The following is a 27,777-nucleotide window of genomic DNA, read 5'->3' as shown; positions in this document are numbered from 1 at the left end:
AGATTAATTATGCACTCACCTCATTCCTGCCTCAGAGAGAGATAGAGAGAGAGAGTCCCCTGTAGCTCTCTGCGTTCTCTGATTTGCTTCAGTGCGCTTGATCCTCGTGGGTCCGTGATGTTCAGACAATAACCTGATCAAATTAAACTACAAGTCCCCGGGTAAATGTAGGCTAATGCCTAATGATCAATCAATATGGCATCCTTTTACAATAGTTGTGTGGGGTGCGTGCCATGGATGACGCGCGCAACGGAGTCTGGACTCGTGCGCACTGCAGCCTGCCGAGTTTGGAGACTTGAAAAGGTGTTATGAGGCAGGCTAATACACTGTTCCCTAAACAGTGGGTCGGGACCCATGTTCGGGTCGCGGCCACATTTTTATGGGTCGTGAGTAAAATATATATTTTATGTTTCTTACATTAAAAGAATGATATTATTTGAAAAGATTTTAAAAAGTTTAAACCCAAACAAAAAAAAAACTTTTTATCAATAGATCCCTTAACAGACGACGTCACACTGATAAAAAATAGGTAGCCTAATAAAAAACAGGTTTGCAGTAATAATGATCTGCTGTAGCCTATCATAGGCTATTATCTCATCGGACTCAATGGAAACAAGCCATAGTGCTTTCTTGGGTTTTATCCTTTTAGCATCCTCTTGTATTATTATTTTTTGTTTGCAAACGGTTAATTAAGTATACAGTACAATCAATCAATCACTCAGCTGACTCACAGCCAGCACATGAAGCTGAAGTGTTTTTAATTTCAGGTATGCCAGTTGATTTCCCTATGAACGTTCCTTTCTATTGGCCACTTTATGTAGGCTAAATACAAAGCAACTGTATACTGACTGAGAGGAAACACGATAATTGCGACCACAATTAACTGATCTAACAGGGACCATGTCACTGATTCATATCAACCTGTTAAATTTATGGCCGCTAATTGGACTGGCTAATTTGATATCCACCGCGTGGCCCTTGGAAATTGAGTTAATCCACTAGCCCCACTGGTAAACGCCCCACTTCACCTCTGGTTCAAATACAAAGATTGTGAAATAAATGCATTACAGAGAGCAGGAAAACACTGACCCATTAAAGACGTTTACTTGTTTTGTTAGTATAGTGCTGCTACTCAGATATTTGCTAACCTTATTGTTCCCAAAGTCTGTTGAACTTGTAGCCTACATGAACAGCAACAGCTCCCTGATACCTCTTTCTGAATGTCTAGGAATGACATTAGGGCTTGGATGGCTTTACATGTTTTAAATGTAAATGAGAGTTAAACAGTTTTTGAACCCAGAGGCACCACCATATATCCCCATATATTTTATTACTTTGGTTATAAACGGGTTTCTGGACTGTCCACAGCCCTCCTATATGAGACACAGACCGAGTAGAAAACAATTGTACCATTTTATCATGAGCATTAAGAGGACCAATATGAAGATAGGTTGAAAATGGATGACGTCGTCTTTTAACCACTTGAACCCCAGCATCCCTATTCTGTGGGGAACATTAACCAAACATAGCCGATCTAGAAGCTCACAAGGGAGACGTGTTGTGGGCTTGTAGATCGGCTATTTTGGCAAAGGTATTTGGTGTAGATCAAAAAAGAACACAGTGAGGTCCGTTTTACTAAGTCTAGGGGGTCTAAGTGGTTAAACTGAAGTGATATGATTGATATCCACACTCCCCAGGGGGCAGGGAGGCAGGGAGGGGCGTGCTTGGGTGCGTTCGGAAATTTCGCACCGGAGCACACTCGCCTGTTAGTTTGTATTGGCCAGTGCGCTCAGTGCTGTATTTTCGAACGCACCCTATGTCCTCCAATTGTCGGGCACCGCCCCCCCCACCTCTCCCTCTCTCTCTCACACACACACACACACACACACACACACACATGGTTTGTTGCAAGCTCTGCAAAGTTTGGAAGTACAAGATCAAAATAAACAACTCATAATAACAAACATGAACCTTGAGTAGAGTTGTCAGTGTTCACCAGAGTGGTGAAAGCTGCCAAAACACACGTGTGACAAGACTATGGAAACAGGAGTGCATTTTCTCCATCTGTCCAAAGTAACGGAGGTGAGTTTCTGCAGGTGACTTTAGCGTAACTAATTAGCTGCTTAGCATTAAAGGAATTGATGGAATTTGTGTGTTTAATGTCACTTTTATTTTACTTGGTAAAGCAACAACTAGTCAGGATGAAGCATTGTTGTTGTGTGATGTGATGTGATGTGATGTGATGTGATGTGAAGTGAATATGTTGTATTGTTGAGCTGTGTTTGATTGTGATGCTAAGACAGGCTTAGCCATTGTTCACATGACGCTTTATGACAGTCATGTTTCGTGACAGGCTATGTTGTGCATAATGAGTACTTGTACTTTTGGTACTTTAAGTATATTTTGATGCCAATACCTTTGTACTTTTACTCAAGTACATTTTGAATACCAGACTTGGACTTGTAATAGAGTATTTCTAAATTGCTGTATTGGTAGCCTACTTTTTGCACAGTACTTTTTGCACCACTGGGCCTAGTAAATCACTTTACACATCCATCCAGGATTCTGGATCGCTTGGTTCCAGGCTTAACATAATTTATTAAAAAAAAATCAGAAATCTCTGTGAAAAAGCAATGGGTTTTCTATCTGTGGCACCACAAAATGGCCACCACTGCTATGCCCTATAAGTGTATACAGGGTATTTGCACATTTATAAAGTTACAATCTTTTGACTTTTAATACTAAATTGGCCAAATGGTCAAATATTACGTACGAAATAGGCAAACATTGTGAAAATAGCCGATCTACAAGCACGTATACGTATACTAGGCTGTGTATGTTGTGACAGGTTACAGTATACGTATACTAGGCTGTATGTTGTGACAGGATACAGTATACGTATACTAGGCTGTATATGTTGTGACAGGGCACAGTATACGTATGCTAGGCTGTATGTTGTGACAGGATACAGTATACATATATGTGGCTCTTGGTTACTTGAATTAATCTTTCTTTCTGTTCTCTTATTCTTTCAGATACTCAAGGCTGGCAGAGGTGTTGCAGGGGGGATACCCCCCTCCCCCCTCCCCTTCATTATAAGCTTGGACTATGCAGTAAGACAGGCCATCAGTGGAGGAGGGGTCCAAGAACTGGGCTTCACTACTACAACTAGGAGGCCTAGATGGCTCCCTGATGTAGTCTTTTTTTTTTTTTTTTGTTATAAACACACACACACAAACACACCCCACACACACACCCACCCACCCATACACCCACACACACATACTGTGACGATATGACGATGCAGATGACATCTGCATCATAAATGCCCAGAAGGCTGAGGTTCTCACCTACAGTGTAACACCCTCCCAGACCATCCACCTCTAATAAAGTACTGGTGAAGCTAACCAGAGAGATGTAAAGTACTGGTGAAGCCAACCAGATGTATGGAGGATGGAGATGGCGGGAGTCGCCGCTGGAAGGCTCATCCGAGGGTGCCCTGCCCTAGAGATCGAGATCTGGAGATCTCTCTCTATCCATGGGTTTGTCTTCATGGGGGATTCCTCCGAAGACTTGGTCCGCACGGTCAAACGACCGAAGACCTCGTCCTTCTCGGGGTTTCCCCTGAAGACGGCTGATGAAGACGCCTCAAAGTAGGAACCTCTTTTCTAGGACTGTCACGATTATAACATTTTACTTGACGATTAATTGTCGCTCGAATAATTGCGATTAACTAGGCCGTATTAATGAATTATTGCGTCGTACACTGAACATTGTGACATTAATAAAAATGTGTCTGGCCTTTTAGGCTTCATAAACAATTCAATAACTTAATACTTTAAAAAAACATGAATAGTGGAAATAGCAGTCTGCTATTTCCACTATTTTTTTAAAATGTTAACATATGTTGCCTTAAAACATATGAACGACTATGCGATCATGTAATAATTGTAATAATTGTGACATGCCAACTTTTTCCTTTTCCTTTGCTGGATGCTGCTGCTGCAGTTTGTCTTATATGATGTTTTTGTTGTATGATGTTTTTGTTGTATGCCGTTTGTCATCATGTGCTGATGTGGTTCAAGATGTAGCTCTGTTGCTGTCATGTTGGGGCCCGCTGTGGCAGTGAAAAATGTTCAGTGACTGATTGTTTGTGGCTCTGGAATTGAAGGCTGATGTGAATCTACACTATGTCGGTTGTGCTGTGACTGTTATTGGAAGAGCGATTATGCGATCATGTAATAATTGTGACATGCCTAATTTTTCCTTTTCCTTTGCTGGATGCTGCTGCTGCAGTTTGTCTTGTATGATGTTTTTGTTGTATGCTGTTTGTCATCATGTGCTGATGTGGTTCAAGATGTAGCTCTGTTGCCGTCATGTTGGGGCCCAGTGTGGCAGTGAAACATGTTCAGTGACTGTCTGTGGCTTTGCAATTGAAGGCTGATGTGAATCTACACTATGTCGGTTGTGCTGTGACTGTTATTGGAAGTGTGTGTGTGTGTGTGTGTGTGTGTGTGTGTGTGTGTGACAGAGAGAATTTGCATTAAATACTTTTTAGATTGGGCCTCTGTAAATCCGGGCCCGGACCTGGTCATTTGAAAGGTCACTTTTTGGTAGGTACCAAAAGGTCACTTTTTTCTCGTGTAAAGTGGGGTGGGGGGGGGACGGAGGGTGACTAACAAATATAGACCAAATCACCAAAATTCAAATATTAAACGGTACGGCAGGATTTAAAAGTACTGTATGTGCATGAATGTATCTTCAATAAACTCGACTACTATAATGGTGTCTTTGCAGGTCTCCCTAAACATTGATCTGACAGTTGGCAGTTGATTCAGAATGCTAACTTAGAAGTTCATATTATAATTAAACAAAACTACTTGAGTTGTAAGGCATGTGTGGGTTAAGAAATCACGTGTATTTAATCACACAAAAATGTAAAAGATCTTAAATACTTGTCTGCTCTGTTAGTCAGACATTAGTCCTGTTATTCAGACAGCTCCAGTATATTTAATGAATTTAAATATATATGGCCCCCATGGGTCCCTGCTAGTCAAGGGCCCTTGGGCAATACAGTACACAGTATAAAGGAAATGCATGCACATCCAAATCTCTAGTCCAGGTGCTAGACAAACAACATAATAACAGTAAAATGGGGGTGGGTGGGAGGGTTTGTACTGGTTGTTTCCTGTCTCTCTTTTGTTCTGTTTTGTTCTGTTTTGTTTTGTGTCTTCTGTTTTGTTCGTGGTCATGTACGTCTTGTATTTTAAAACGAAAATGCTTCAAGAGATGAGTTCAGACAGCGGCAGAAGAGGGGAAGGAGCCATGAGGTAGAAGGGTCAGGGAGTCATCTTGCCGTTTCGGCTGGGGGCTGATGGAAATGTGTGGGAAGGAGTGTGTAGGGCTGGATCATATCCTGAAGGTGAGAGGGTGTCATGCCCTTACTTGGTCACCTTTCTAGGTCATCACCAGTGTTTTGAATTGGTTGTGAGCAGCAGGAATGAGCTGATCCAGGAGACCAGGTCACAGTTAGGTTCTTGAAGGAAGAGGAGAGCATTGCTCATTCACTTTCCCTGCTTACGCTGTCCAACGTTTAACCCATTTAGACCGGGAACCCCTAAACGTAACTATACCTTTCAATCCGGGAACCCCTTTTGGAGTTGTTGTTGCTATGCAAAGTATATAGCAACATACAATTATTATTATTATTATTTTAATATTCGAAGTTTTTCAGAAAACTTAGGTCAGGATTTAGAAGGCGTTTTTAGAATCGGTAAGAGCAGCGGTTCCGGTAGGAGACACAAAGGAGACTCTTTGTGTCTCCTAACAAAACCCACTGCTCATCATCAAATTATTGGCCTAGGAATGTTATAAAAAACAAAACAATATCCATGAATTCAAGTCCATGGGGTGAGTAATCAATAGGAAAAAAAGTCATTTTGGGGGTGAACTATCCCTTTAAGCCTCTGCATCCATGACATCTGTGGGTATCTGTGGGATTATTTTTCACATAAGCCAATACCCCTTTCTGTTATATTTCTGAAACTGCATCAGGACAATGTGAACCAAATGTACAAGGTTATAGGCTTTTATCCTTTGCTTTGATCCTGCCATGATGTCTGTGAAGCCTTTGAATGGTCCAGCAGCTTGAGGCCTAATGACATGGGACATATTTACAGTATTTGGAACCATTCCCTCAAACTCAATTGAGACGTTGAGTAGAGACGTATTTTCTTATGGCATTTAAAGGACGTGTCCTGTCAGGCCCGTTTACTTCAGTCTTCGTGGCCAGGGGTCTTGTGAATCTAAACGGATCACCACAATCTGTATAACTTCATCTGGGAGTAATCAATAGGAAATTTGCATTCAAACGATGATAAAACATTTTCAATACTGGCTTCCAGCTGTCAGTATAATCCATTTAGCTTCGTATTACCCAATGCATGCTTTCTCAAGGCCATTACTAATGGTCTGAGCTGCCTGGTCGTCGTGGTCGACCATTTCACTGCCTCCCAATCCATCACAATTACTGCCGTAGCTGCTGTGCCGTATTTACCCTTCACTTTTAATAAAGCTGCAGCAGCCCACAGCTGCAGTTTGTCTATTCTAAACTTGCCGGGCAGTTGGCAGACTCCATCATGCCTCAGGTGGTATAATTGTAAGTGTTTAGATTTGTGGATTCATTGTTAACAGTTGTGCTAGAAGATTTAGTCTGTTCTTCGTGAAAAAAAAAACAGTTTAGGTGTCATCTTTGCTAGGAGTATTACTTCACTATCACTTATAGTGCAGTCCCCAGTGTTAACAGTTCAATTAACAACACCAATTTCACACTCCAAAGCTATGTTCAATTATTTAATTAATCTATTCATTTATAATTTACATACATACATATAGACCAACCATGCTTCAATGTTAGATTAAATATAGTATTAAATATTATGAAACGTTGAAATTAAGGCTATGTGCACTTACCATTAAATCATTTCTCTGTGATTTAACTAGTATGTGTGGATGGCATTCACCAATGCTGAACATTTCAAATACCCACCAGTGAAGCTTACCTCAGCACTCTGCTGGAGCGCCACAAGAGGGCAATCTTTACTGTACATCTTTCATCGTTTGGTTTGAGTTGATGAATTCCCTTTTACTGGAACCAAATGTGTATACGGTAGACGTTTATCCCGGTGTTTATTGTTACTAAAGTGAAGAATATTGTAGCCTACCAATGTTTGACTTGCTTTTTGCTTGCACGTCTGAGCTCTGATATCTGTGTTGAGCCTCAGCCTTTCTTCAATCCATATACACCATGCCTCTCTCCAGGAATAGCTCCTTGATGGGGACAGAAGAGCGGTGGTCCTGTATAAACAAGAGCTTTTACCTGATAGGATTTATTGGTTTTTCGCTGAGATTTGATTGCCATCCCGGAACAGTTTCCGACAGTTAATTAAGGCTCTGTAGGAGAAATCATGATATCAGCATGACTTCCTTTAAGCTGCAGTAAGGAACCATTGGGCCTGGTCCTATGCAACGTTGAATCAATATATTACATTTTAAAATGTAAAAAACTTGTGATGTAATTTTCTGAATTGTATCATATACTTTGCTGTATACAGTGTAGGGTTCAGAGATGATTGCTTTATTGATGTGCTCATAGCATACAGTACACTTTCTTTTGTGTCTCTGTGCTGAATTAATTATACACAATTATAAATCCCAATAGCAATAACAAATCTGACTGGACAATGTTGTATTCTTCAAGTCAATAATGGCTGTGTGTTGGTTTTGTTCAAACGTTCAGCAGGTTGTTAGAATCACATCGGGTTATTGCTTCAACACAGTTAAAGTATTTAACACATGCAATGACTTTATTGCATTGCATTGCACCAAGAAAGAAATGACATACATCTAGATAAGCTCATAGTGCGGCACAGAGTGCTGATCTGCAATCTTTTTTTAAATTGTGAAAATTTGCGCAAATCTTTGAATATATACTTTTTAAAGCATTTTTTTTACTCTGTCACAACTTCTGGGGGTCCCTTCTGGAGGTCCCACGGCCAAATACATATAATGTTTGAGAAATTATAGCGACATGTTTTTTTCAAAAAAATGTTAGGATTTAGAAGACATTTGTAGAATCCCCAGAAGCAAAGATTTGAGTAACAAATATATATATTCAAAGACCCACGATTTCCCCCCCAAAAATAGCAGATCTACAAGCTCGTAGCGTGGCACTCCTTGCCGCGCTATGAGCTTGTAGATCTGCTATTTTTTTAATTGCCAAATAAGTCAAAAAATTACACACTAGGTTTGTTCCCGGTCTTAATGGGTTATTGCAAGTACATTGCTGACCACTGTTCATAGCATATCACTGTGCTGCTTCACTTTTTATTTTCTCTTATATGTCTCTACTGTTGTCATGCTTGATGATCCTACTTTTTCTGACTTTGTCAACACAAAAACAATATTGGAATGTAGTGGGGTCATTTGTTTGTCACTTCAGTTCAGCCTCACACGTGTACAGTAGTTCAATGACAGTAAACTGTGTAAAAAATCATGACGAAAAGAACAAGAACGATTCCCCTCAAAGTAATTAAAACATCTTCAGTGCAATGCAAATACTGACCGATACCAGGGAATGAGATGTTTATATGACACTGACAGAACATAGCATCATTTAGAGCTCCTCCTAGATTCTCTAACTCAGTCTACTGTATGTGTGTTGGAGTGCATGTTAGTGCATGTGAGTTTATGCATATTCAGTGTGCTTGATAGAATTTCTGGTCTTAACAAGGCGACAAGAACAATCACACAACTCACACTGATTTAATCATTGCATCATGAGTACACAATCCATAAACATCAGTTGACAGGGACATAAATCATTCACCAAGTTTTTGAATTATTCCATTTTTGCATTGCAGTGTACACTACGTACATCTTTTGATTAAGTGATTCTGTGGTGTCAGCTTTTGTTTGTGTCAGCTGGCCTAATACTCACACAGGTGTGCACAAGGGTGAAATAGAGGCTATGCGTGTGACATCATCGTACCTGGAAGTTATGCAGGAACGCCTACTGAGTGGAAAAAAACTACTTTCTGGCCTTGACAGCCCATACATCCAAACAGAAAAGTCCTATCTGATTGGATTAAACAACGTTAAACACACCAACATGGCAGCTGTACGGAAAGCTTGAATTATCCTCTTTCTATCTGCAAAGTTTTTGTTTCATAAAAATCCACCGTAGACATGTTATGAGCTGCTTTCTGGCATTGGCAACCTTTTGCTTGGGCCTGTGGTGATAACCTTCATTTGACTTACAGTAGGTTACGGCCCTGATCCTCTGCCTCACCGTTGGCTAGACAGCCTTCAGTAATGGGGACCGCTCATAATTCCAACATCCCATTATTCCGACCGTTAGGTTAGTGGGAGGTTAGGGTTAGGGATTGTTGTGATTTATTTCATATAAATGCCATTTCATAAATAGTTAAAAAGGTTTAAAAAAAGGAGCGTACTAATTTACAGTTTAAGAAACACATATTATTATTTCATTGCATATTGTGTGTATTTGTTGCAACCCTTATTGTGAACCACCGGAGGTGCTAAGTTATTCATTCCGTGTTAAATGACACTCTAGATAGCTACATCCGGTAGTATTGATGTTGTTGTTTGAGCTGAAAGCACGTTGATTCATTCATTCGAAACAAAACTATTCAAGACATTTTTGTACCGACCACTTGTCTGTATTTTTCCTACTGCTAACTAAGATCAGTAAACTTTGTTAATTCATACTTTTGTGTCGTTATTCAAGAACTTTCACTACAGGGGTAGGGTTAGTTATAATGGGGCCAGTCAGACCAACTGGACATTGGTATATGTTACCTCAGTGATTTGTAGAGTTTAGCCAACTCGTTACAGCTGGGTTGAGGGGTCTGGGGAAGTGTATAAGGGTTTACTTTGCAGGCATCATTGTCTCCGCCAGGAGACTATGTTTTCACTTTCCGTCCCCCCCCCCCTCGGCCAAGCTAACATTGGTCAAGCCTCACGTGACACGTGACAATACGTTGAAAGAGTGTGCTCTGATTGGCTAGTGAGACACATGACGTATAGCGGCCTATAAATAGATGTGTCACTTTGAAAGAGTCTTGGCCTCTTTCAAAGTGAGGTAAGACAGGAGTAATCACGAAATGGCTGAGAAATGGCGGAGTAACACTTAAGACAGGATTAATCAAGTAACACTTAAGACAGGATTAATCAGGAACAGTACTGGCGGAGACCTGTGCTCCGAGGAGCACATTTTCTAGTTCTCTCTTTTTCCACTCCATAGTGCTGGTGTTAGGCTTACACCTGGCCTGATAGGGCCTAAACACTTTTGCCTATTTTGTTGAATGCGCTTTGTATACACACTCTGACGCAGCAGATTCATTCCACACATCCACACACAGCAGACATGAATGACTACTGATTTATTCACACAAAGTTTATACCCATTTATGTTTTTTTTTGTTCAGTTAGTGCCTTATTTTTCTTAATTATAGTTAAACTAGTCCATACCCGGGGATGTGTGCAGTCAAAGTATGAACAGACTTTGGGTTATTATGTGCTGTGCTGTAAAGCGACCTGAAATCGCTTTGGGAAACCCATTAACTGTTTCAATTCATCTCAGTTTTTCTCCACTTTATCAGACTTAAATCTGATATTTCAACTCATAATCATGGGGCGACTATATTGTCTATGTGGTGGGGAGTTGTCATACAGCTGATGATGGATGAACATTCATTCCCTGTCAGAATATGCAAATGTTTATATATTCAGCCATTGCAGAAAATCAACATGTGTTACACTGCATGTGTGGAGAGCAGAGCTCATACAGGCAAGAGGACCTCACCAGTCAAGGTCTGATTACAAAGAATATATCAAACATTATGTGTGTGTAGAGGTGTTTTTATTAGTATTGTATTTTGATTAGTATCATGGTGTGGCAATGTTTTGATTTATATTATGATGTAGTGACGTTTATGGCGTAGTGGTGTTTCGATGTATTGTATTGTTTTTAATGTATTGATTCATTAATTACTTTATGTATTTGTTGTTGTTTAGTGGTGTTTTAAAAGCATCTCTGATTATGCAGGTAAAAATATGTGGTGGTGGCAACACTCTTATCAATATGTTCCTCTCTCTTTGTCTCTGTCTCCCTTTCTTTTACTCTCCTTTGTCTGCCTCTTCAAAAGACTTTGCTGAGAGAGTGCAGGCAGATCAAAGCTGCCAGAAAAAAATGAACACATCAAACGAGTCCTCCCTGCTCTATATCACGGAACAAATAAACATCATCTCCATATCAGTCAACCTGGTCCTGGGAATACCCATCAACAGCTTCATTCTATGGCTGATATTAACGGGACCGGCTGGTACTGTGGCCTCAGACTTCTTCGCACTCAATCTGAGTGTCTGTGAGATCCTCTTCATCTTGTATTCTCTCATCAACATTATCAAGTACAACTACCGTTTCGAAACATTCACTGGTGGTTTCCTGTACACCGGCCGTCCCCTCTTCCAGAGCTGTATCTGCGTAGAGCGATTTCTGGCAGTGGTTCACCCAGTGCTCTTCCTCAAGTACAAACCACTCAGGTACAGGGTGGCTTGCTCTGTGCTGGCCTGGTTGATCGTCTTTGGGGTTTCGCTATTATACATGGCGTTGGGATGGGGTGGGGATTCTATAATAGCGGATTATTTCTATGTGGGCCAATGCCTACTTTTCATGTTGGTGATGCTGTGGTGCAGCCTCGCCATTCTCAGGGTTCTGAAACAGCCCGTGCCAGGAGAGATGGGGAGGGAGAGAGACAACAGCAAGAAGAGGAGAGCCTTCACTATCATCTGCCTGACCATGGTGACATTTGTGGGAACTTACTTTACTTGGAGCATTGTTGTTCCGATTTTTGCCAATCAAGGACTCTTGTTGTCAGCTAAAATGGAATTAGTTGAGTCCATATTTTTGTGCGTTACTTTGGTGACTGGGTTTGTTCAGCCACTGCTGTACCTCTGCCAAAAGAGTGGCAAACTGCCCTGCTTCAAACCTGTACAAGATACATAGATAATCACACAGTGAACTCCCAAGAATTATATCTTTGTTCATATTGATTCATAGTACAGTGGGGGGGTCATGGCTAGTATAAGGTAACCTATTTTGTTACGTATGCAAGCCTATATTATGTTAATTTATTGTCTATTTTTATTTAGTATATTCACTTATTTTCTCTTCTATGTTATGTTTCTTGCCTTGTTCTGCTGTAGTTTTATATTGTTTTGTAAAGCATTTTGTATCTTTGTTTCAAAAAATGAAGTGTGTTTTTATTACTACAGTGGGTACTAACCTATAACCTTCACAAGTAAAGTGGCTACGGCTAGTCTCTTGAGAAAGAAGAATGTTGTACATCTATGTTTGTTTCCACCACTACACATTGTAATGGCCGTAATTCAACTCAATTATATTATATTACATCAATGTTTCCTCTAATCTTTCAACGGAAGACCAATCAAACCCCCTGAGCATAACTTCAGAAACTGCTGAGCAACAACTTACTTGTATACAGCATGGCACCACCTTTTCAACCCATAGATCAGGGGTTCCCAAACCTTTTCACCTGAGACCCAAAAGATAAAAAATATTTGATTATTTATCAACTTAAAGCTACATGTAACTTTCCTGTTCTACCCCAGTTTTGAACGCGGGTCTCCTGCTCAAGTACTGACATTTTTACCATTGAGCTAATAGAGCCTGCCTGCCTGATAAGTGGATACATTTAATATTGACCTTCAGGTCACAATGTGTGTGAAACCAGAAACAGGATGGTGTCAAAGGTCATGTCTCACCTAGACGCTGGATCTAAATGTCTCAATAGAAGAGCAGGGAGACCAATTACAACCGCCCCAGTGTTTAAGTTATATTTTATTAACATACTCTAACATACTGTTTGGACAACATTACTTTGATTGATTGATTGAATATTTTATTAGACAGAAATGTAAAACAGCACGACACTTGGTCTAAAAGGATAACACCAAAAAAGTGTGGGGGAATGGGGCTAAAGAAAAGGGGGAGGGGGATCGCATGTCTAAGGGAGAAGTGATATTTATTTTCAAGTTAAAACACTTCTGGATTTAACCTTGAAATTATATTAAAGATTATGTGGTCACATGCATGTACGTAATAACGATGTCCTGAATAGGCTGTCATGGGTTGAGAGCCTTCTGAACTCACACAAATCCCAGGTTGAAGCCTAATTTGCTTATCAATCTTCATTAATTTACATAAAGTTCACACACTGTCAACCTCAGCTGACGGGGACATCTACACGTTCACCTCCATTTGATTAAATGATTTAGTGGTCCCTTTCTGATGTTTTGTTTGTGTCAGCTGGCCTAATACTCACAGAGATGTGGGTATAGGGGTCAGGGGTGACTTTTGGGCTGTTGAGCAACAGCCCAAAAGTCTTTTTTAACTTTTTTAACCAAAGTCTGAATGTTGAATAATGTGGGAGTTTCCAATATAAAAAAAGAAAACTTTTCCAGAAATTGATCAAAGCTAGAATCAGTCACAAGATGAACTTCACAGTACAAACCAGTACAGTACAGAATAGCTTGTTGCTGTGCAGTCTGGTTGCTTGTGTTGGGCTTCTGCTTATTCACTTTGCTTGGTAGCAATTTGGAAACTGTCTTTCATGTTTTCAGTCAGTGAAATATTTATCTATATTGCTTCTTTGTCTGTGAAATCTGTTTTCTATAATGTAGCATATTATTGTTTTTTATAACACATTTCTATAGTTCAGGTTGAACATCTGGGTATCAATTAATTTCAGGATTATCATAATTAATATTTATATAGGAAGGGAAGTATTAAGTAGTTTGGAGTGGTTTATTGTCGGCACTGGCTCAGAATGAGGGTGTCTATCCCCTTTTCAATGCACTAGACACCTGGATGGATGGATTGCTGTAGTGCAACACCTACTCTCACCCCCCAGTACTTACGGCGCGTCTTAGTGCCTAAAACCGTGCTTCAAGTCAAGAGGCATCACTTTCCATTTCAAATTATTTCAGCATTGTATCTGCACATTCACTGTGTAGGGGTGTGCCGATATATCGTCCCGCGATATATCGCGATACGTTTTCGCGACGATATGTATCGTTTTGGAAACAAAAAATATCGTTTTGAAAAAAAAAAAAAATGTTTTTTTTTTTTTTTACACCAATCAAAATAATCAGGCAAGCAAACAGCCCCGAGGTGAAAAGGGTGACAACATGTTGTTTCTTTTCGGGTCAGGTGTCACACTATTGCCCTATTTGGATTCAAAACGGCTGAAAAGCTACAAGTTTGCATGTCTGAATAATGCAAAAACAGAATTATTTGTTTGCATTTCCTTTTTTTCTCCCCCATTTATTTTCATAATAAAAAAAGTGCGTATCGTATCGAAATCGTATCGAAGTTGTGAGCCAAATATCGTATCGTATCGTTTCGTGAAATTAGTGTATCGGCACACCCCTATGTATCAGTATTCATCTAAGTCACTAAACTCATCATCTTGGGGCGACTTTCTCCATCATGGCCGTGATTGATAGCAATACGTTCTTTGTGGTGCAGAGTTTTCACATTGTGTTCTGATGATGGATGAACATCGATGCCCTGTCAGAACTATTTGCATATTGAGCCAAATTAACAGGTGGTGTAATGCATGTGTGGAGAGCAGACAAGAGGACTTCACAGGTGAAGGTCTGATGCCAAATATGTTGTATTAAACATTACATGTGTTTAGAAGGGTCTTGATTAGTATTATGATGTAGAGGTGTTTTGATTAGTATTAAGGTGTAGTGGTGTTTTGATTAGTTGTATCATATAGATCAAGTTCAAGTTCATTATGTCCCAAACTGGGCAATTTATGTTACAGCAGATAATAATAAGAAACTGCAAAACACAGTAAACATACATACACAGGACACGGGGGGGGGGGGGGGGGGGGGGGCATCGATCCACTTTGAGAAAACTGGTGACTTTGAGGTTCACCCTTCAAGGTCAGTCTAGGTCAACAGTTGCCCAAAAAAAGACCATAGACTATGTGACTTCCTATTTTACAATGAGAATAAACATCTTATAAGGGTATTTTCATTTTCATTGTGGTGCAAGAAAACACTTAAGCGGTGCTCACTGATAGATGAGACATGCATGTCTTGCATGTGATGATGTGTAGAAATTAGTCATTAGTTAAGGAATAGAATAAAAAAAAACATGCATGTTAAAAATGCAGCAAGACTAACCTCATTTCCTTTATTTTATTTAACTTTGGCATGAATATACATGATTATAATTGTTGCCATGTGAACCCCAACGGCATTTGCACTGAAAAGGAGTGTGAGGCAAACTGCCCTGTATAAGACCTGTTATACAGAGGGAAAATGGTGCCCAGTTTATACTGGAGTGTTACTGAGGTGAGGCGTTAGACTTTCTTCAACAGTAAACACCCGAGGTCACCCTTGCAAAGACAAACTGTACTTGTCCCAACATCATCAAAGAGAGCCCCTTGCTAATATTAGCTGAGCGTGCGGTGCAGGATCATTGTCCAACCAGAAGATCCGCGAAGAGCTAGATAAAACGGCCTGTGAGAGAGGGCAATAGCAATGATAATACTAATAGGTAATAATGGATAGATATGCACATTTGCGCAGGTGTACACACACATACACGCACATGCGTGCACTTGCACACACACTTTCTATATTGTATTGTTGTTATACAGTTATAATTGTATGTTCACTTCAAAGCACATAATTGTATTTTCACTTCAAAGAACATTCCAGATTGCGTCCCCATTAACAGTGGCGTGCACAGACATTTTGAGGGGCAGGTGCTCAAGTAAATTATACTTTTTTTTGTTTACTTGATCTGCTCTTTTTTCCCTCTACACCTATACCTCTTTGCCAAAAATAGGCGATTTACAAGCCCACAACGCCTCGCAGCGCGAGGCGTTGTGGGCTTGTAGATCGGCTATTTTTGGCTAAAGTTCTCCTCAGAAAAGGGATGCTAGGTTTCGAGTGGTTATGGTAAAAAGAGAAATCATGTCACATAAAGATTTGGCGGACCCCCTGTAGTAACTCTGAGGACCCCCTGTTGAAGACCCCTGCTGTAAACGTTTTTTTCAAAAGGGCACTTCTGGTCAAGAGAGCAAAGGGCAGGTGCTCTAGCCCCACCTAGAGTCTATCTGTGCACATCCCTGCCCATTAATATTGAATGGATCCACATTAAATAGCCAAACATTTTCCAGTGATCTCTTGTTGCTATAGAGCAGCTTATGAGCTCATTGTCCAAATGGCTACAATAACCATCAGTACCAGCAGCGCTCCCAGCGCCACAGCCACAAATCTTTTCTGCCTCCGTCTTATGAGCACTGCAGAGCTTAAAGCCAACAGCACTAAGCCTGCCAATGTGATCACGAGACGGACACCATCCTGGTCCCTGGAAAAAGTTCTGGAAATCTTTTCCAGGGCGCTTGCACCAAATTGACAGTTTAACGTGCTCCTTGGCATTCTGGTACTCCGTAGTGTGTAGACCACTCTACACCACTGGTCGCCTGAATGCCGAATTTTGGCGACATTGAAAACCTCGTAGGGAGGAATCAGCACCTGCCCCTCTCGGTCTATGGCAGAGTAATGCGTTATATCAGCTCCGAAACAAGTATAGATCTCAAAGCAAGAAACACTACCAAAAGAATCCAGCAAGTCCCTGCTTGTAGATGTCAAGATGAAGCTACCAAAACGCATATTTTTGTCCAGAACATTCTGATCAAAGGAAGCTTTACTCCGGTAATAGGTGGTCATGCACGGTGTTCGATTTGCCCTGAGTACTCGGATTGCATCAGAGAGGTAGAAGTAGAGATAGTGGTACTTAAATCCATACGTCCCATACTTGTGCTTCTGTGTTTTCACGGCTTTGTTGAAGTCATGCTGGAGATGTTGGAGTTCATCTCTAGTGTACATGTATATCGCCGTGGCATGGTCTTCTTCCAAATCCTTGTGGGCGGGTTTATTTGCTTTTTGTCCAACTAGAGCCCAAGCCTCAATGAAGTTCTTATTGACGTGCCACTCGAATACACCAAGCTCATGAATCTTAGTCGCTGCTTCTGGTCGGCATCCGCTGTACATGTCATCGATGGAGTCAGTGGCCATATCCAGAGGCAAATAATCACCCTGCTGCAATTAGAAACAGAAAATGGCTCAGTGAAGTGAAAATTAGTGTCTGTTATAATAACATTATTATGCCGTTTATTATTGCATCGTTGTCAGGCAGAAATATTTTATCTCTAATTCTCCATATTTCATCTTTTTATGTTTTTTCATAAAGGAATGCTGTATTTAATACGTGGTCGTATTAGCCTGGTTCCAGACGAATCTGGTATTGCAAAATAAAAATGACCCTCGGCAGATTAGTGATCATATTGTCTGGCCACGCGATTGTCATATGACAATATTAAAATGGAGTGGATAAGTGCATTAAGAGCTTGTGTCACAAGTTCCTTTTTCCATTTCCTGAAAAGTAACAGTTTGGACATAAAAGGTTTTCGCCTGTCAGCCACAATAATGTCAAATGTGTGTGCGTGTGTGCGTGTGAGTGTGCGTGCGCACGTTTGCATGTGCATGTGTGTGTGCGTGTGTGTCATGTCATGTTATCTCACCTGAACAGGCCACCAGAGTATCATAAATGGGTCATGATACAATACCAGTACCACAACCAGCAAGGCAACAGTCACAAGCGTTGCCCAGTTTGCCATTGACTTGCTCTTCGTACATTTGTCTCTTGCACAGCTCCATGTCTGAATAGGAGCAATTGTTTGCTTTTAACTCATTAACAGTATTAAGTAAATATTGAAACGAACCACTACCATGGGTTCTTAGCATCTTAAACTTGTTCCTTGCATTTCTTCATTCCTGCATATTTGCAATGACTCATTGGAATTTTCCATTGTGTGAGTGACACGCACGCACACACACACACACACACAGACAGACAGACAGACAGACAGACAGACAGACAGACAGAGTTTGTCAAAATAAATGTTTTTCTCTTCCCACATGAATAGTTAAACAAAAACATACACACACACACACACACGCACGCACGGACGGACGCATTCACGCACGCACAAGATTTGCCAATACTATTAATGAACATAGGCTGTTTACATGAATCAAAAATACCCTCGTATTTTCCCACTAACACAAACATAATAAATGGGATGTTTATGTTTTTGGGCTTACCTTTTGCCAACCAAATGCAATCATCAGGATGGTGGTATGCCTTAGAGATTCTAAACTATGAACTGTTGAAAGCACAGCTACAGTGCATTGTACCTAACTGACCAAGTGAGTCCCAGCCAGGATTTGGGCAACTGGATATACAGGTACAACAACACAGTATATGAGAAAGAGTGCCGTGCCTTTGGCTAACACGGTGAGATCGCTGAACAGCAGAGCTACAGTATAGCACAGAGCTTATCTTGCATGTGTCATTAAAACAAATCTATATTTGATAAGAATGCATTCAGACCTAAAGGCAAGCCCTCTGAACACAATCATGTCGGAGGTTGTTACAGTATGTCTCTATTTTAGGTGTGTGTGTGTGTGTCCGAGCTGGCGTGTGTTTTGGTCAAAACAAACATATAAAACGGCTGTCATTTCCCTTTTCATGCAGGAGAAAGCACTGCACATGTATGGTTACACCAGTAAATCCTGTTCGACAGGAAACTACACCAGCAAAACTAAACAACGCACTCATCCATGTAGTCAACTGGAGCAGTATAGAAAACAAACAGAAAAAGACAGACAGTTTCTGCTAAAAATCTATTTTCCTGTCGTATAGTTGAGCACTAGAGGACTTTCTTTTCACCTGGAATACAACAGCTATAGCAGTCACAATGATGCCAATGACATTGTAAGTTACCATGTATTGAATTATAAATCCTGGTTTAACAACATTGAGTTGATATATACAGGTAGGCTAAACATGAACAGCTGATCAGTGTTGTCATCAAATAATTACTTATGAGATCATCTTTCTTCATTATTAGCATTAGGGTTTGGTGTGTATTTCATGTGATATTACAAAACTCACAAGAGTCATAAACATTTTAATATTTTGAATTGTTAAATCGATGATGTTGATTCTTGTGTTTGCCATGGACCCTGCTCAACCTTTACAGATGTACTATGCCCTGCTCGGAAAGGCAAGCGTTTCAATTCAAAACCTTCCATGTCTGTACCATCGCCTCACTACTTCTCTTGGTGGGATCAGGATTATTCATCTTCATATTTCTGACTTTCATCAGGTGTCCTGAAAAGGTACTTTTTAATATAGTTTAAGATAGCGAAAACAGGAAAGAAACAATATTTAAAACCTTCCTCTTGACATAAGTGTTTTTTATTTTCTGACAATGTTGTAAAAGTGGTAAGAATTGACTTTCAATGTATATCTTGCTGTGTAGGGCATCAACAACAGTGCTGGTGACAGCATGTACGATGGCTGCGACTCTGAAGTTGTCGAAATACCCGTCACACAGGGGTGGAATGCTGGTGCAAATTTGAGTCAAGCATGGAGCATTGCAGGGCGAAAAGCAAAGCAACCCGTACACAGTCACATGGAGAGAGAACATTCCACCTCCATATACTTGTACACCAATGCCACAAAACCTGACATAGGCCAGGATATCAAAACGGCCACGAGAACAGCAGACATAAATGTTCACCAGGAAATATTTAACCACCACTCCCTTTATTTTTACCTGAGCAAGGCCATTCAGATCCTGAGACATGATCAAGTGCCCTGCCGTTACACGCACCTCAGAACACAGGCAATTTGGAATCAGAATATCTCCAACAAGGACGTACACTTTGGCACCTTCATATTGAACTTCGCAGAGCGGAGCACGGACTCGGCAAGGGACACTTCCTGTTTTGACATCTACACGTGCTTTAGCGCCGACATAACATATTACTCCACCTTAAATCGCACGGGGCAAGTGCTGATTCCTCCCTACGAGGCTTTCAAAGTCACCAACATTGAGACAAATAACCAGGGGTGCAAAGTGCTCTATACACTCAGAAGTAACATGGACTGTGTTTATGATAGAGAGGGGGACACATTGCATCAAATATCTATACCAAAGCATGTATCCAAAGTGATTCTGGTCACTGTGGTCATCTGTGTCATTGTCGCAAGTTCCTTGCTGTCGATCATTGTCTTTGTGAAAATGTTGAAAGTTCACAAGAAAGTTACAGCCTTCGACAGTTCAGACGTGGATGGCTATTACAGTTCCATCGGTGTGAAACTGTAAATTGTAATTGTAAAAACTGTAAATGTGTGGTTAAGTTGTATTGGCCAACTTTAACCCTAAAGTTGTACTGGCCAGGGTGCTTGAATTGCAAGGGTAAAGTATACCTGTCCGGTGTCCACCACCGCAGTCTAGGACATTGGTTCTCAGGGTTATTTTGGGGTGTTGCAGCCTGAAAAGGTTGAGAACCAGTGGTCTAGGCTAGGGGTTTGAATCCACCGTGGTGCATCTGGCTTGGCCAAATGTCGACTATACGAACACAATTTGTTGTGTTCGAGGGAGGGAAGCCAGACTCCTCCAGGCTGGGGCGTTGCCTGTCAGCACGGGGTGTTGAGCGGGAGGAGTATAGGACGGAGGCGCTACATCCTTCTGGTGTGGTGGGGGCTCCTCAAGTAGGGTGCAATAGTAGTGGCAAGACAGAAATGTGTGGGGAGCGTTAAATGGCATAATAAAATTAGGAGAGATAAAAAAGGGTGAAAATAATTGGCAGTAAGTGATATTTTTGGGTTTTAACAAAAAGTGTTTTTGTTGAAAAAATGTTAAAGCTCTGAGTAATCATTGTTATGGTGTTTGTTCAGTAACACGGGTCTCCCCATCTCTCCAGCTGTTTAGTAAAAAGAAAATAAATATTCAAGTGTGACACCAATTATCCAAGTTATCTCGAACTTGGATCAAGTTGGTATCCTGACCCTAAAGATACACCTTCGATTTTTAGCGGTGCCAGCCGCTCTACTCTTGACTATGTCCGTCCGTATGTCCGTTTGTCCGTCCGAGCCTGGATGTCCGTTTGAGCACGGGCTTTAAACAGCCATAACTCCAGTTCGCAGCATGCCAGCAAGTCCAAATTTGGTATGTGGACTTACACCACCAATTGGGACGAGCATTGATTGCTGAAGCCCCGCCCCGCCCTATTATAGCGCCACCAGGAGGCCACTGTGTCCGTTTGAGCACGGGCTTTAAACAGCTATAACTCCAGTTCGCAGCATGCCAGCAAGTCCAAATTTGGTATGTGGACTTACACCACCAATTGGGACGAGCATTGATTGCTGAAGCCCCGCCCCGCCCTATTATAGCGCCACCAGGAGGCCACTGGCTTTAAACAGCGCTTTACACAGCTATAACTCCAGTTTGCAGCATGCCAGCAAGTCCCAATTTGGTATGTGGACTTAGACCACCAATAGGGACGAGCATTGATTGCTGAAGCCCCGCCCCGCCCTATTATAGCGCCACCAGGAGGCCACTGGCTTTAAACAGCTATAACTCCAGCTTGCAGCATATGCCACTAAGTCCAACTAATACCACCAATAGGGACCAACTGTAATTACATAAGCCCCGCCCCCTCTGTCTTCCCATTGGCTGGGCTTTAAACAGCCATAACTCCAGTTCACAGCATGCTACTGAGTACAAATTTGGTACGTGGACTCAGACCACCAATAGGGACGAACTGAAATGTCGTAAGCCCTGCCCCCTCTCTCTTCCTATTGGCTGGGCTTTAAACAGCCATAAGTCCACTTTGCAGCATGCTACCAAATACACATTTACCACGTGAACTTAGACCACCAATAGGGACAAGCTGTAATTGCTGAAGCCCCGCCCCCTCTGTATTGTCATTGGCTGGGCTACAAACAGCCATAACTCCAGTTTGCAGCATGCCACCAAGTCCAAATTTGGTATGTGGACTTACACCACCAATAGGGACGAGCATTAATTGCTGAAGCCCCGCCCCGCCCTATTATAGCGCCACCAGGAGGCCACTCATCAAAGGCACCGCTTCCTTCACACAGGGTGGGATTTTTCATCTCATGTACATATTTTTCACTCTTCATACCAGTAACCTGTAAGCTGATTGTATGATGTTCTGTATAGTATCGTGTATATCTGTCTGTCTCTTATATGTCATCATGATTTGTGTGCATGGGGATATCATTTTAAACAAGCTTAGTGCTTTATGAGTCTTTCAGTTTAGTAGACCTTGTATTGTGAATTTGTACTTCCATGTACTGTTGTTCTCATGTCTTACTAAATAAAGTACATCAATCAATCAATCAATGCATTTTCTCACTTACAAAAGAGCTGGAGAGACAGTAAGTGGCCTTTTCACATGGTTTCAAAAGAAAAAGTGAACTGACCTACTGACCTACTATTGTATAATCGTACCATTGTACTATTTGCAAACTGTTAACAAAGTATTCAATCAATCAATCAATCAATGAGGAATTTGTTTGGTGGTTAGTTTGGTTATTTGTTTGGAAAGGTCAAAGTTCAGACAAATGTATGTGTGATTGTTTTATTATAACACCAGCACTACCATTACACTGATGTCACACACCCCCTAGAGGCAGCGTGCGCACCTCGGGGGAAATTGTATTTATTTGTACATTTAAACAGGGTTAGTTACCTCTGTGTTAGTTGCCTGTGTGCTCTGTTTCCTTGTGTTTTTGTACCCCTCCACCAGCCTGCCTTCCATGACACATTCAAATTAACACAGGCAGTCATATTAATAGTTACTGATCAAAATAATAAATAATAAAAGAAACTCAACATATACCATGGTAGTGTGTGTGTGTGTGTGTGTGTGTGTGTGTGTGTGTGTGTGTGTGTGTGTGTGTGTGTGTGTGTGTGTGTGTGTGTGTGTGTGTGTGTGTGTGTGTGTGTGTGTGTGTGTGTGTGTGTACATGCATGAGAATATTGGAGGATAAAGGCTGTAGGTCTTCCCCTTTATTTTCAAAATGTGGCAAAATGTGAAAGTGATGAACACTATCAGTATCTCTGAATTCAGTGCTCCAGTATTCCTTGAAGATCGCCCTCTGGTGAGGATATCTTGATATTGCAACCTGTAATCTCCTGCGTGGGGTCAGGGGAGAGAAACAGAACCACAAAAGGGGAAAATGTCCACTTAGCTAAGACTTCTTTAAGGACTCCTTGTTCACTATATAACAAATGATTGTCTGTTATTTTCTATTGTTACACTTGTTTCAACCTCATATTCCTCAATTAATGAGAAAACAATTTAAATACCTTTATGTAAAACAAAGATTTGATGTTACAGCTACTGTTGTCTACTGTTGATTTTGATCACCACAATGCTACTGTAGTTGATAAGCAACAGCACATCCACACTGATAAGGAGGTGCAGAACAAACAGAAGTTCAGCATCAAAAATGGTATTACAAGGGCATTCATTTATGAAAAACATGAAATATGCACCTAAAAAGTTTTTGCCTCACAGCGGTGATATAGGCTTACAAACACAAAGTGTATATTATTCTTACCGTTTCATTATTATTGTGTTAAGTGATTACACCTGACCTGTTATTTTCTGTGGCAATTGGCAGTTATACTCACATTGACCTTGCAATAAACAGTTGGAGCAACAGTTTGTAGACTGTTTTTGGTGTATATAAATGCTCCTCTCATCTCATATAAGTTAGAATGAAACCCTATACTTTGTTTAGTTGCCGTTCACTATACTATTTTCATTCTTGGGGGTTTCCCTGTCAAACACAAAATGGGGCAGGCTTTTAATTATTTTGTTCTCCATTGAATAAGATATATTTTCTCACATGTTGCTCTTTAATATTTGTTGAACATTGTTAAATGTATCTTAAAACATAAAAGAATTTACCCCTAATGCCTGAATCGTGTCCTTTCTGAAAAAAACGATTTATTTTTTGTTTTTCAATGAACACACGCACACACACACACACACACACACACACACACACACACACACACACACACACACACACACACACACACACACACACACACACACACACACACAGAGAGGGAGAGAGAGGGAGATTATAATATTTTTTTGTCGCTAATTCACAATAGCTTTGTGAAAGGCGCCATGCACTGCTCAAAAGTTCTGTTGCTTTAAAATGTCAATACACCATATTGACACAGGGGTTTGTGTAAGGTTAAAAGCAAATATGTCAGCCAACGTACAGTATCTCATTCCTCACATAAACAATGCAATTCTTTCTCCTCGACCACATACTCATGTTATCTTACTTTGGGCGCAACTTGACAGTGGGTTTTGTGTTTTCAAAATATGCGGTGGAACTGGGTGGTGGAACATTTTAGCATCACTCAGTTGCTAAAATGCATGAATGAAGGAACACTATGTGCTCATGTTGCCACTCAAAAGATTACCTCCACAGGGAGAAAGGCAGGAATGTTTTCGTAGCACTTAACATGTGACAGGTGCTGATCAATACAATTAAAATAGTTTTAGGATCACTAAATACTAAATAGCTAAGCTGTGAATTACTGTGTTTGGAGAGGATACATGGTTTGGTTACATTGGCTATTGTCCAAATTGTTTCTGGTTACTGCCGAAATGTGTTGGCAGAACAACACTAAAGCAGTTAACCAGAAAGATGACAAACACTGGCTCATTGTATTATGTTGGTGGAGTTCAATTTCCCGTACCTTGAACAATCAGCTTCCATGGAAAATGCCTGACCTAAATACTTAGTTCCTTGTTCACTTGAATATGTGAACTTACCAGCAATGTCATCACAATTATAATATATAAAAACAGATTAATAGTTATGTTACAGAATGCACAGTATGTTATCAGTGACCTTTTGATAACCCTGCTGTCATCCTGTTTAGTAACATTTACTCAGATTCGAATGACTCGATTAATCAGTTCTTGATATATTGATAGATGGATAACAAAAAATGTGTTAAAAATGTGTTATATGTACAATAACTTTATTTTTTAAATTTGACTTTGTCATTTTAGCACTATTTTACAATACAGTCAGGTTCATCAGTAAATTCACTGGTACAGCATTTTCTATTGAAATGAGCCCTCTCAGTGTGAGGGCCTACCATGATTTAATGCTTCATAGTTGACACTGACTAACACTAAGGTGATGTGAACCTGAACTACATACTCTCTGTCACTTTTACTAATCCTTTCTTTCACTGTCTCTTTCTTTCTGACTAAACATGGGTTATGCAACTGACACCTGCCTGCACCACAGGTGACCAGGCTACATATAGGTCATCTTGAAACAGTTATGATGATTATTATTATGATTAAAGACATTTTATTTTTCAGAAGCGTTGGTCGTTCTAACTTCATGCGAGGCAATGTCCCTCTGCGGTGTTTCCGTCAATAGCAAATGTAATTTTAGAATGTGTTTCTATTTCCTTTCTACATTATCTGCCAAAAGTGGCCTGAATTTCTATGTCCATTTTTTTCTTTTTGTCAATTAAGCCAAGTATTTGTAATGGTAAATGGTGCATTTATAGTGGTTTTATACAAAGCACTTTACAATATGCATTATATTCACCCATTCACTCACACATTCACACTCAAAGAGGAAGCCATGGAAAGCACCCACCTGCTCATCGGGAGCAGTTAACGGTTCAGCGTCTTGCTCAAGGACACATTGACACTAACCCAGGTGAGGTGGGGATCGAACCTAGAACCTTTCCGATTCCCAAGCAGCCGATCTACCTCCTGAGCCACTGCCACCCCCAAGACTGCACTGGCTCATGATTTCTCACGAGTGTTTCTTCATGGCTGAATTGTCATGTGAAGGATAGGCGTGGGAGTGACCTGGGAGAGGCCGAAAAGACAACCGGACGTGACAATCATGATGAGTATGTGATACCTGAAGGCAGAGACTCGGGGGTGTGATGTGAGAGTTTTCATTTACTGTACATACAGTACATCGTGCATACGTGTGTTACCCCGCCCGATAACGGGAAATCCTACAGCGGGTGGTGCGGACGGCCCAAGGCATCGTGGGAGATGAGTTTCCCTCTGTCCAGGAATTGTATGAGAGGCGGTGCGTTGTCAAAGCAAGAGCATATTCATATCAAGCTCGATTATGTATGCGGCATTTGAGCCACGGAACAACCGTTTGATGAGATTTAGCCTCCCAGACCCAAAACGTAGAATATTCTGTTATCGTTGGATACGATTTTGTCCACAATTCTATTCTGTATTGATGTGGTATCATTAGGAGAGAGAACATGCAGACGTTGATCAAAATAACAATTCTTTAATTAAGCAATGCAGCTAGATGTTTAACTATAATTTAACTCTTGAGAGCATAAAATTAAACCATAAAATTTCATTTTGGTTTCAATGGAAACCATTGATTGTGTCCTAAAAAATAATAGCTCAGGATGAAGCAATTGTACACTGTGTCACAGACTGTGTCATGGAATTCCGCCACCATTATGTCCAAGTCGCGCTCGGGTGGCGCAGTGATGAAGTCCCTGCCCACCACCACGGACGTTGTGGGTTCAAACCACGTGGTGCAACTGGCTTTGTCAGCGTCTATGCGAACACAATTGGCCAGTGTTCGGGGAGGGAAGCTGGGTGGGGAGCGGGATATTGGTCATTGCACGTACTCCTACAAGCTGGGGTGGCACCTGTCAGCGGGGAGTGTTGTGTGGGAGGAGTAGGACGAAGGCTCTATGTCCTCCCGGTGGGGGCTCCTCACTGGCAGGTGAGTCAGTAGGATACAACAGCAGAGACTACTCTAAATTATGGGGGGAAAAACTAAACCATTATGTGGCCCCAGTAGGGCACAACGCACATAAAGACTTTAATGTTGGTATCAAGCAATTATATGTAACTTTGATGTTGCCTTGTGGATTGTCATGGAGCTTGAGGCCCATCAGGCAACTCATCTTTTATCTGTGTGCACGAGGATGGGTTCATCTTGGCCCAATCTGGGAACCCATTCTGTGAAAAAAGGGGGCACCAACTCCCTTTTTGTGTAAAACAGGAACTTGCTCGACTCCTTACTAATACCAAGAAAGTGGAGCATTCAGTTCTTAAATCCTTACACTGGCTCCCTGTGTGTCAAGTCGTTGATTTCAAAATACTACTGTTGGTCTATAAAGCTTTAAATGGTTCAGGGCCAAAAAACATTTCTGATCTGGTACGATATCATGAGTGCTTCTGGGTTTATTCCTACTAACAACAACACTACATGTTTAAGGCAGTGGTGCTGATTCTGCTGTTAGCAGAATCTGTCTTGAGAGATTAATCTCGGCCAAAACACGCTGGTGAGGACAGAGCTTGATCAGCAAATTAGCTGCAGTGTGTGTCCCAAGCCAGAGGAGTGCCAGCATCACCATGTGTGCAGCAATATCCTCAGATGGATTGCTGCTACACAGACCGCTTATTAGGCCATACAATACAGAGTGCCTTGTGCTGTTTATTGATGAGCTCCATGGCAGGCTTGTGGTCTGGCTGGTTTGCAGCCCATCCTACTATGCTGTCACTGTTCCGCCGTGTTCCGGCCACTGTTCTCACCATTTATCAACCCCATTGAAGAAAGAAAGGTAGAAGGATTATGACCACAACCCAACCAATCAGATGTCACTTTTCAATCCAATGAATGCTGGAAGTGAGGACATATCCGCAGAG

The 27,777-nt window shown here is 41.1% G+C and overlaps 2 protein-coding genes across 6 annotated transcripts in view; one reads left to right on the top strand and one right to left on the bottom strand.

The window, feature by feature from the left end:
• The window catches only part of LOC311033576 (ecto-ADP-ribosyltransferase 4-like), a 178,267-nt gene extending 158,316 nt beyond the window's left edge, over window positions 1-19,951 (bottom strand). The window contains exons 1-3 of one of the 5 annotated variants that reach the window (XR_014599500.1): window positions 19,818-19,919; window positions 17,715-17,852; window positions 16,175-17,232 (exon numbers count right to left, since the gene is read on the bottom strand). Coding sequence is in view for 4 of the 5 variants with exons in the window: in XM_084041150.1 (XP_083897276.1) it covers window positions 16,333-17,232; window positions 17,715-17,852; window positions 19,818-19,847 (1,068 nt within the window). In the remaining variant the exon portion in view is untranslated. Of the gene's footprint in view, window positions 1-16,083; window positions 17,233-17,714; window positions 17,853-18,297; window positions 18,601-19,817 lie in introns of those variants that run through there. The other 4 variants (XM_084041150.1, XM_084041151.1, XM_084041152.1 and 1 more) reach the window with 4 other exon arrangements.
• Window positions 18,806-22,637, top strand: LOC311033603 (ecto-ADP-ribosyltransferase 4-like). The gene is made up of 3 exons (XM_084041187.1): window positions 18,806-18,970; window positions 19,239-19,377; window positions 19,521-22,637. The coding sequence occupies exons 1-3, from the start codon at window positions 18,954-18,956 to the stop codon at window positions 20,367-20,369; spliced, it is 1,005 nt and encodes a 334-aa protein (XP_083897313.1). The 5' UTR covers window positions 18,806-18,953; the 3' UTR covers window positions 20,370-22,637.
• The last annotated feature ends 5,140 nt before the right edge of the window (window positions 22,638-27,777 follow it).

This window comes from Gymnoscopelus microlampas (genome assembly GCF_963454915.1).
Source record: "Gymnoscopelus microlampas genome assembly, chromosome: 2".
Taxonomy (NCBI): domain Eukaryota; kingdom Metazoa; phylum Chordata; class Actinopteri; order Myctophiformes; family Myctophidae; genus Gymnoscopelus; species Gymnoscopelus microlampas.
The sequence above is the reverse complement of the archived record's forward strand: the minus strand, read 5'-3'. Positions and strand labels throughout refer to the sequence as shown.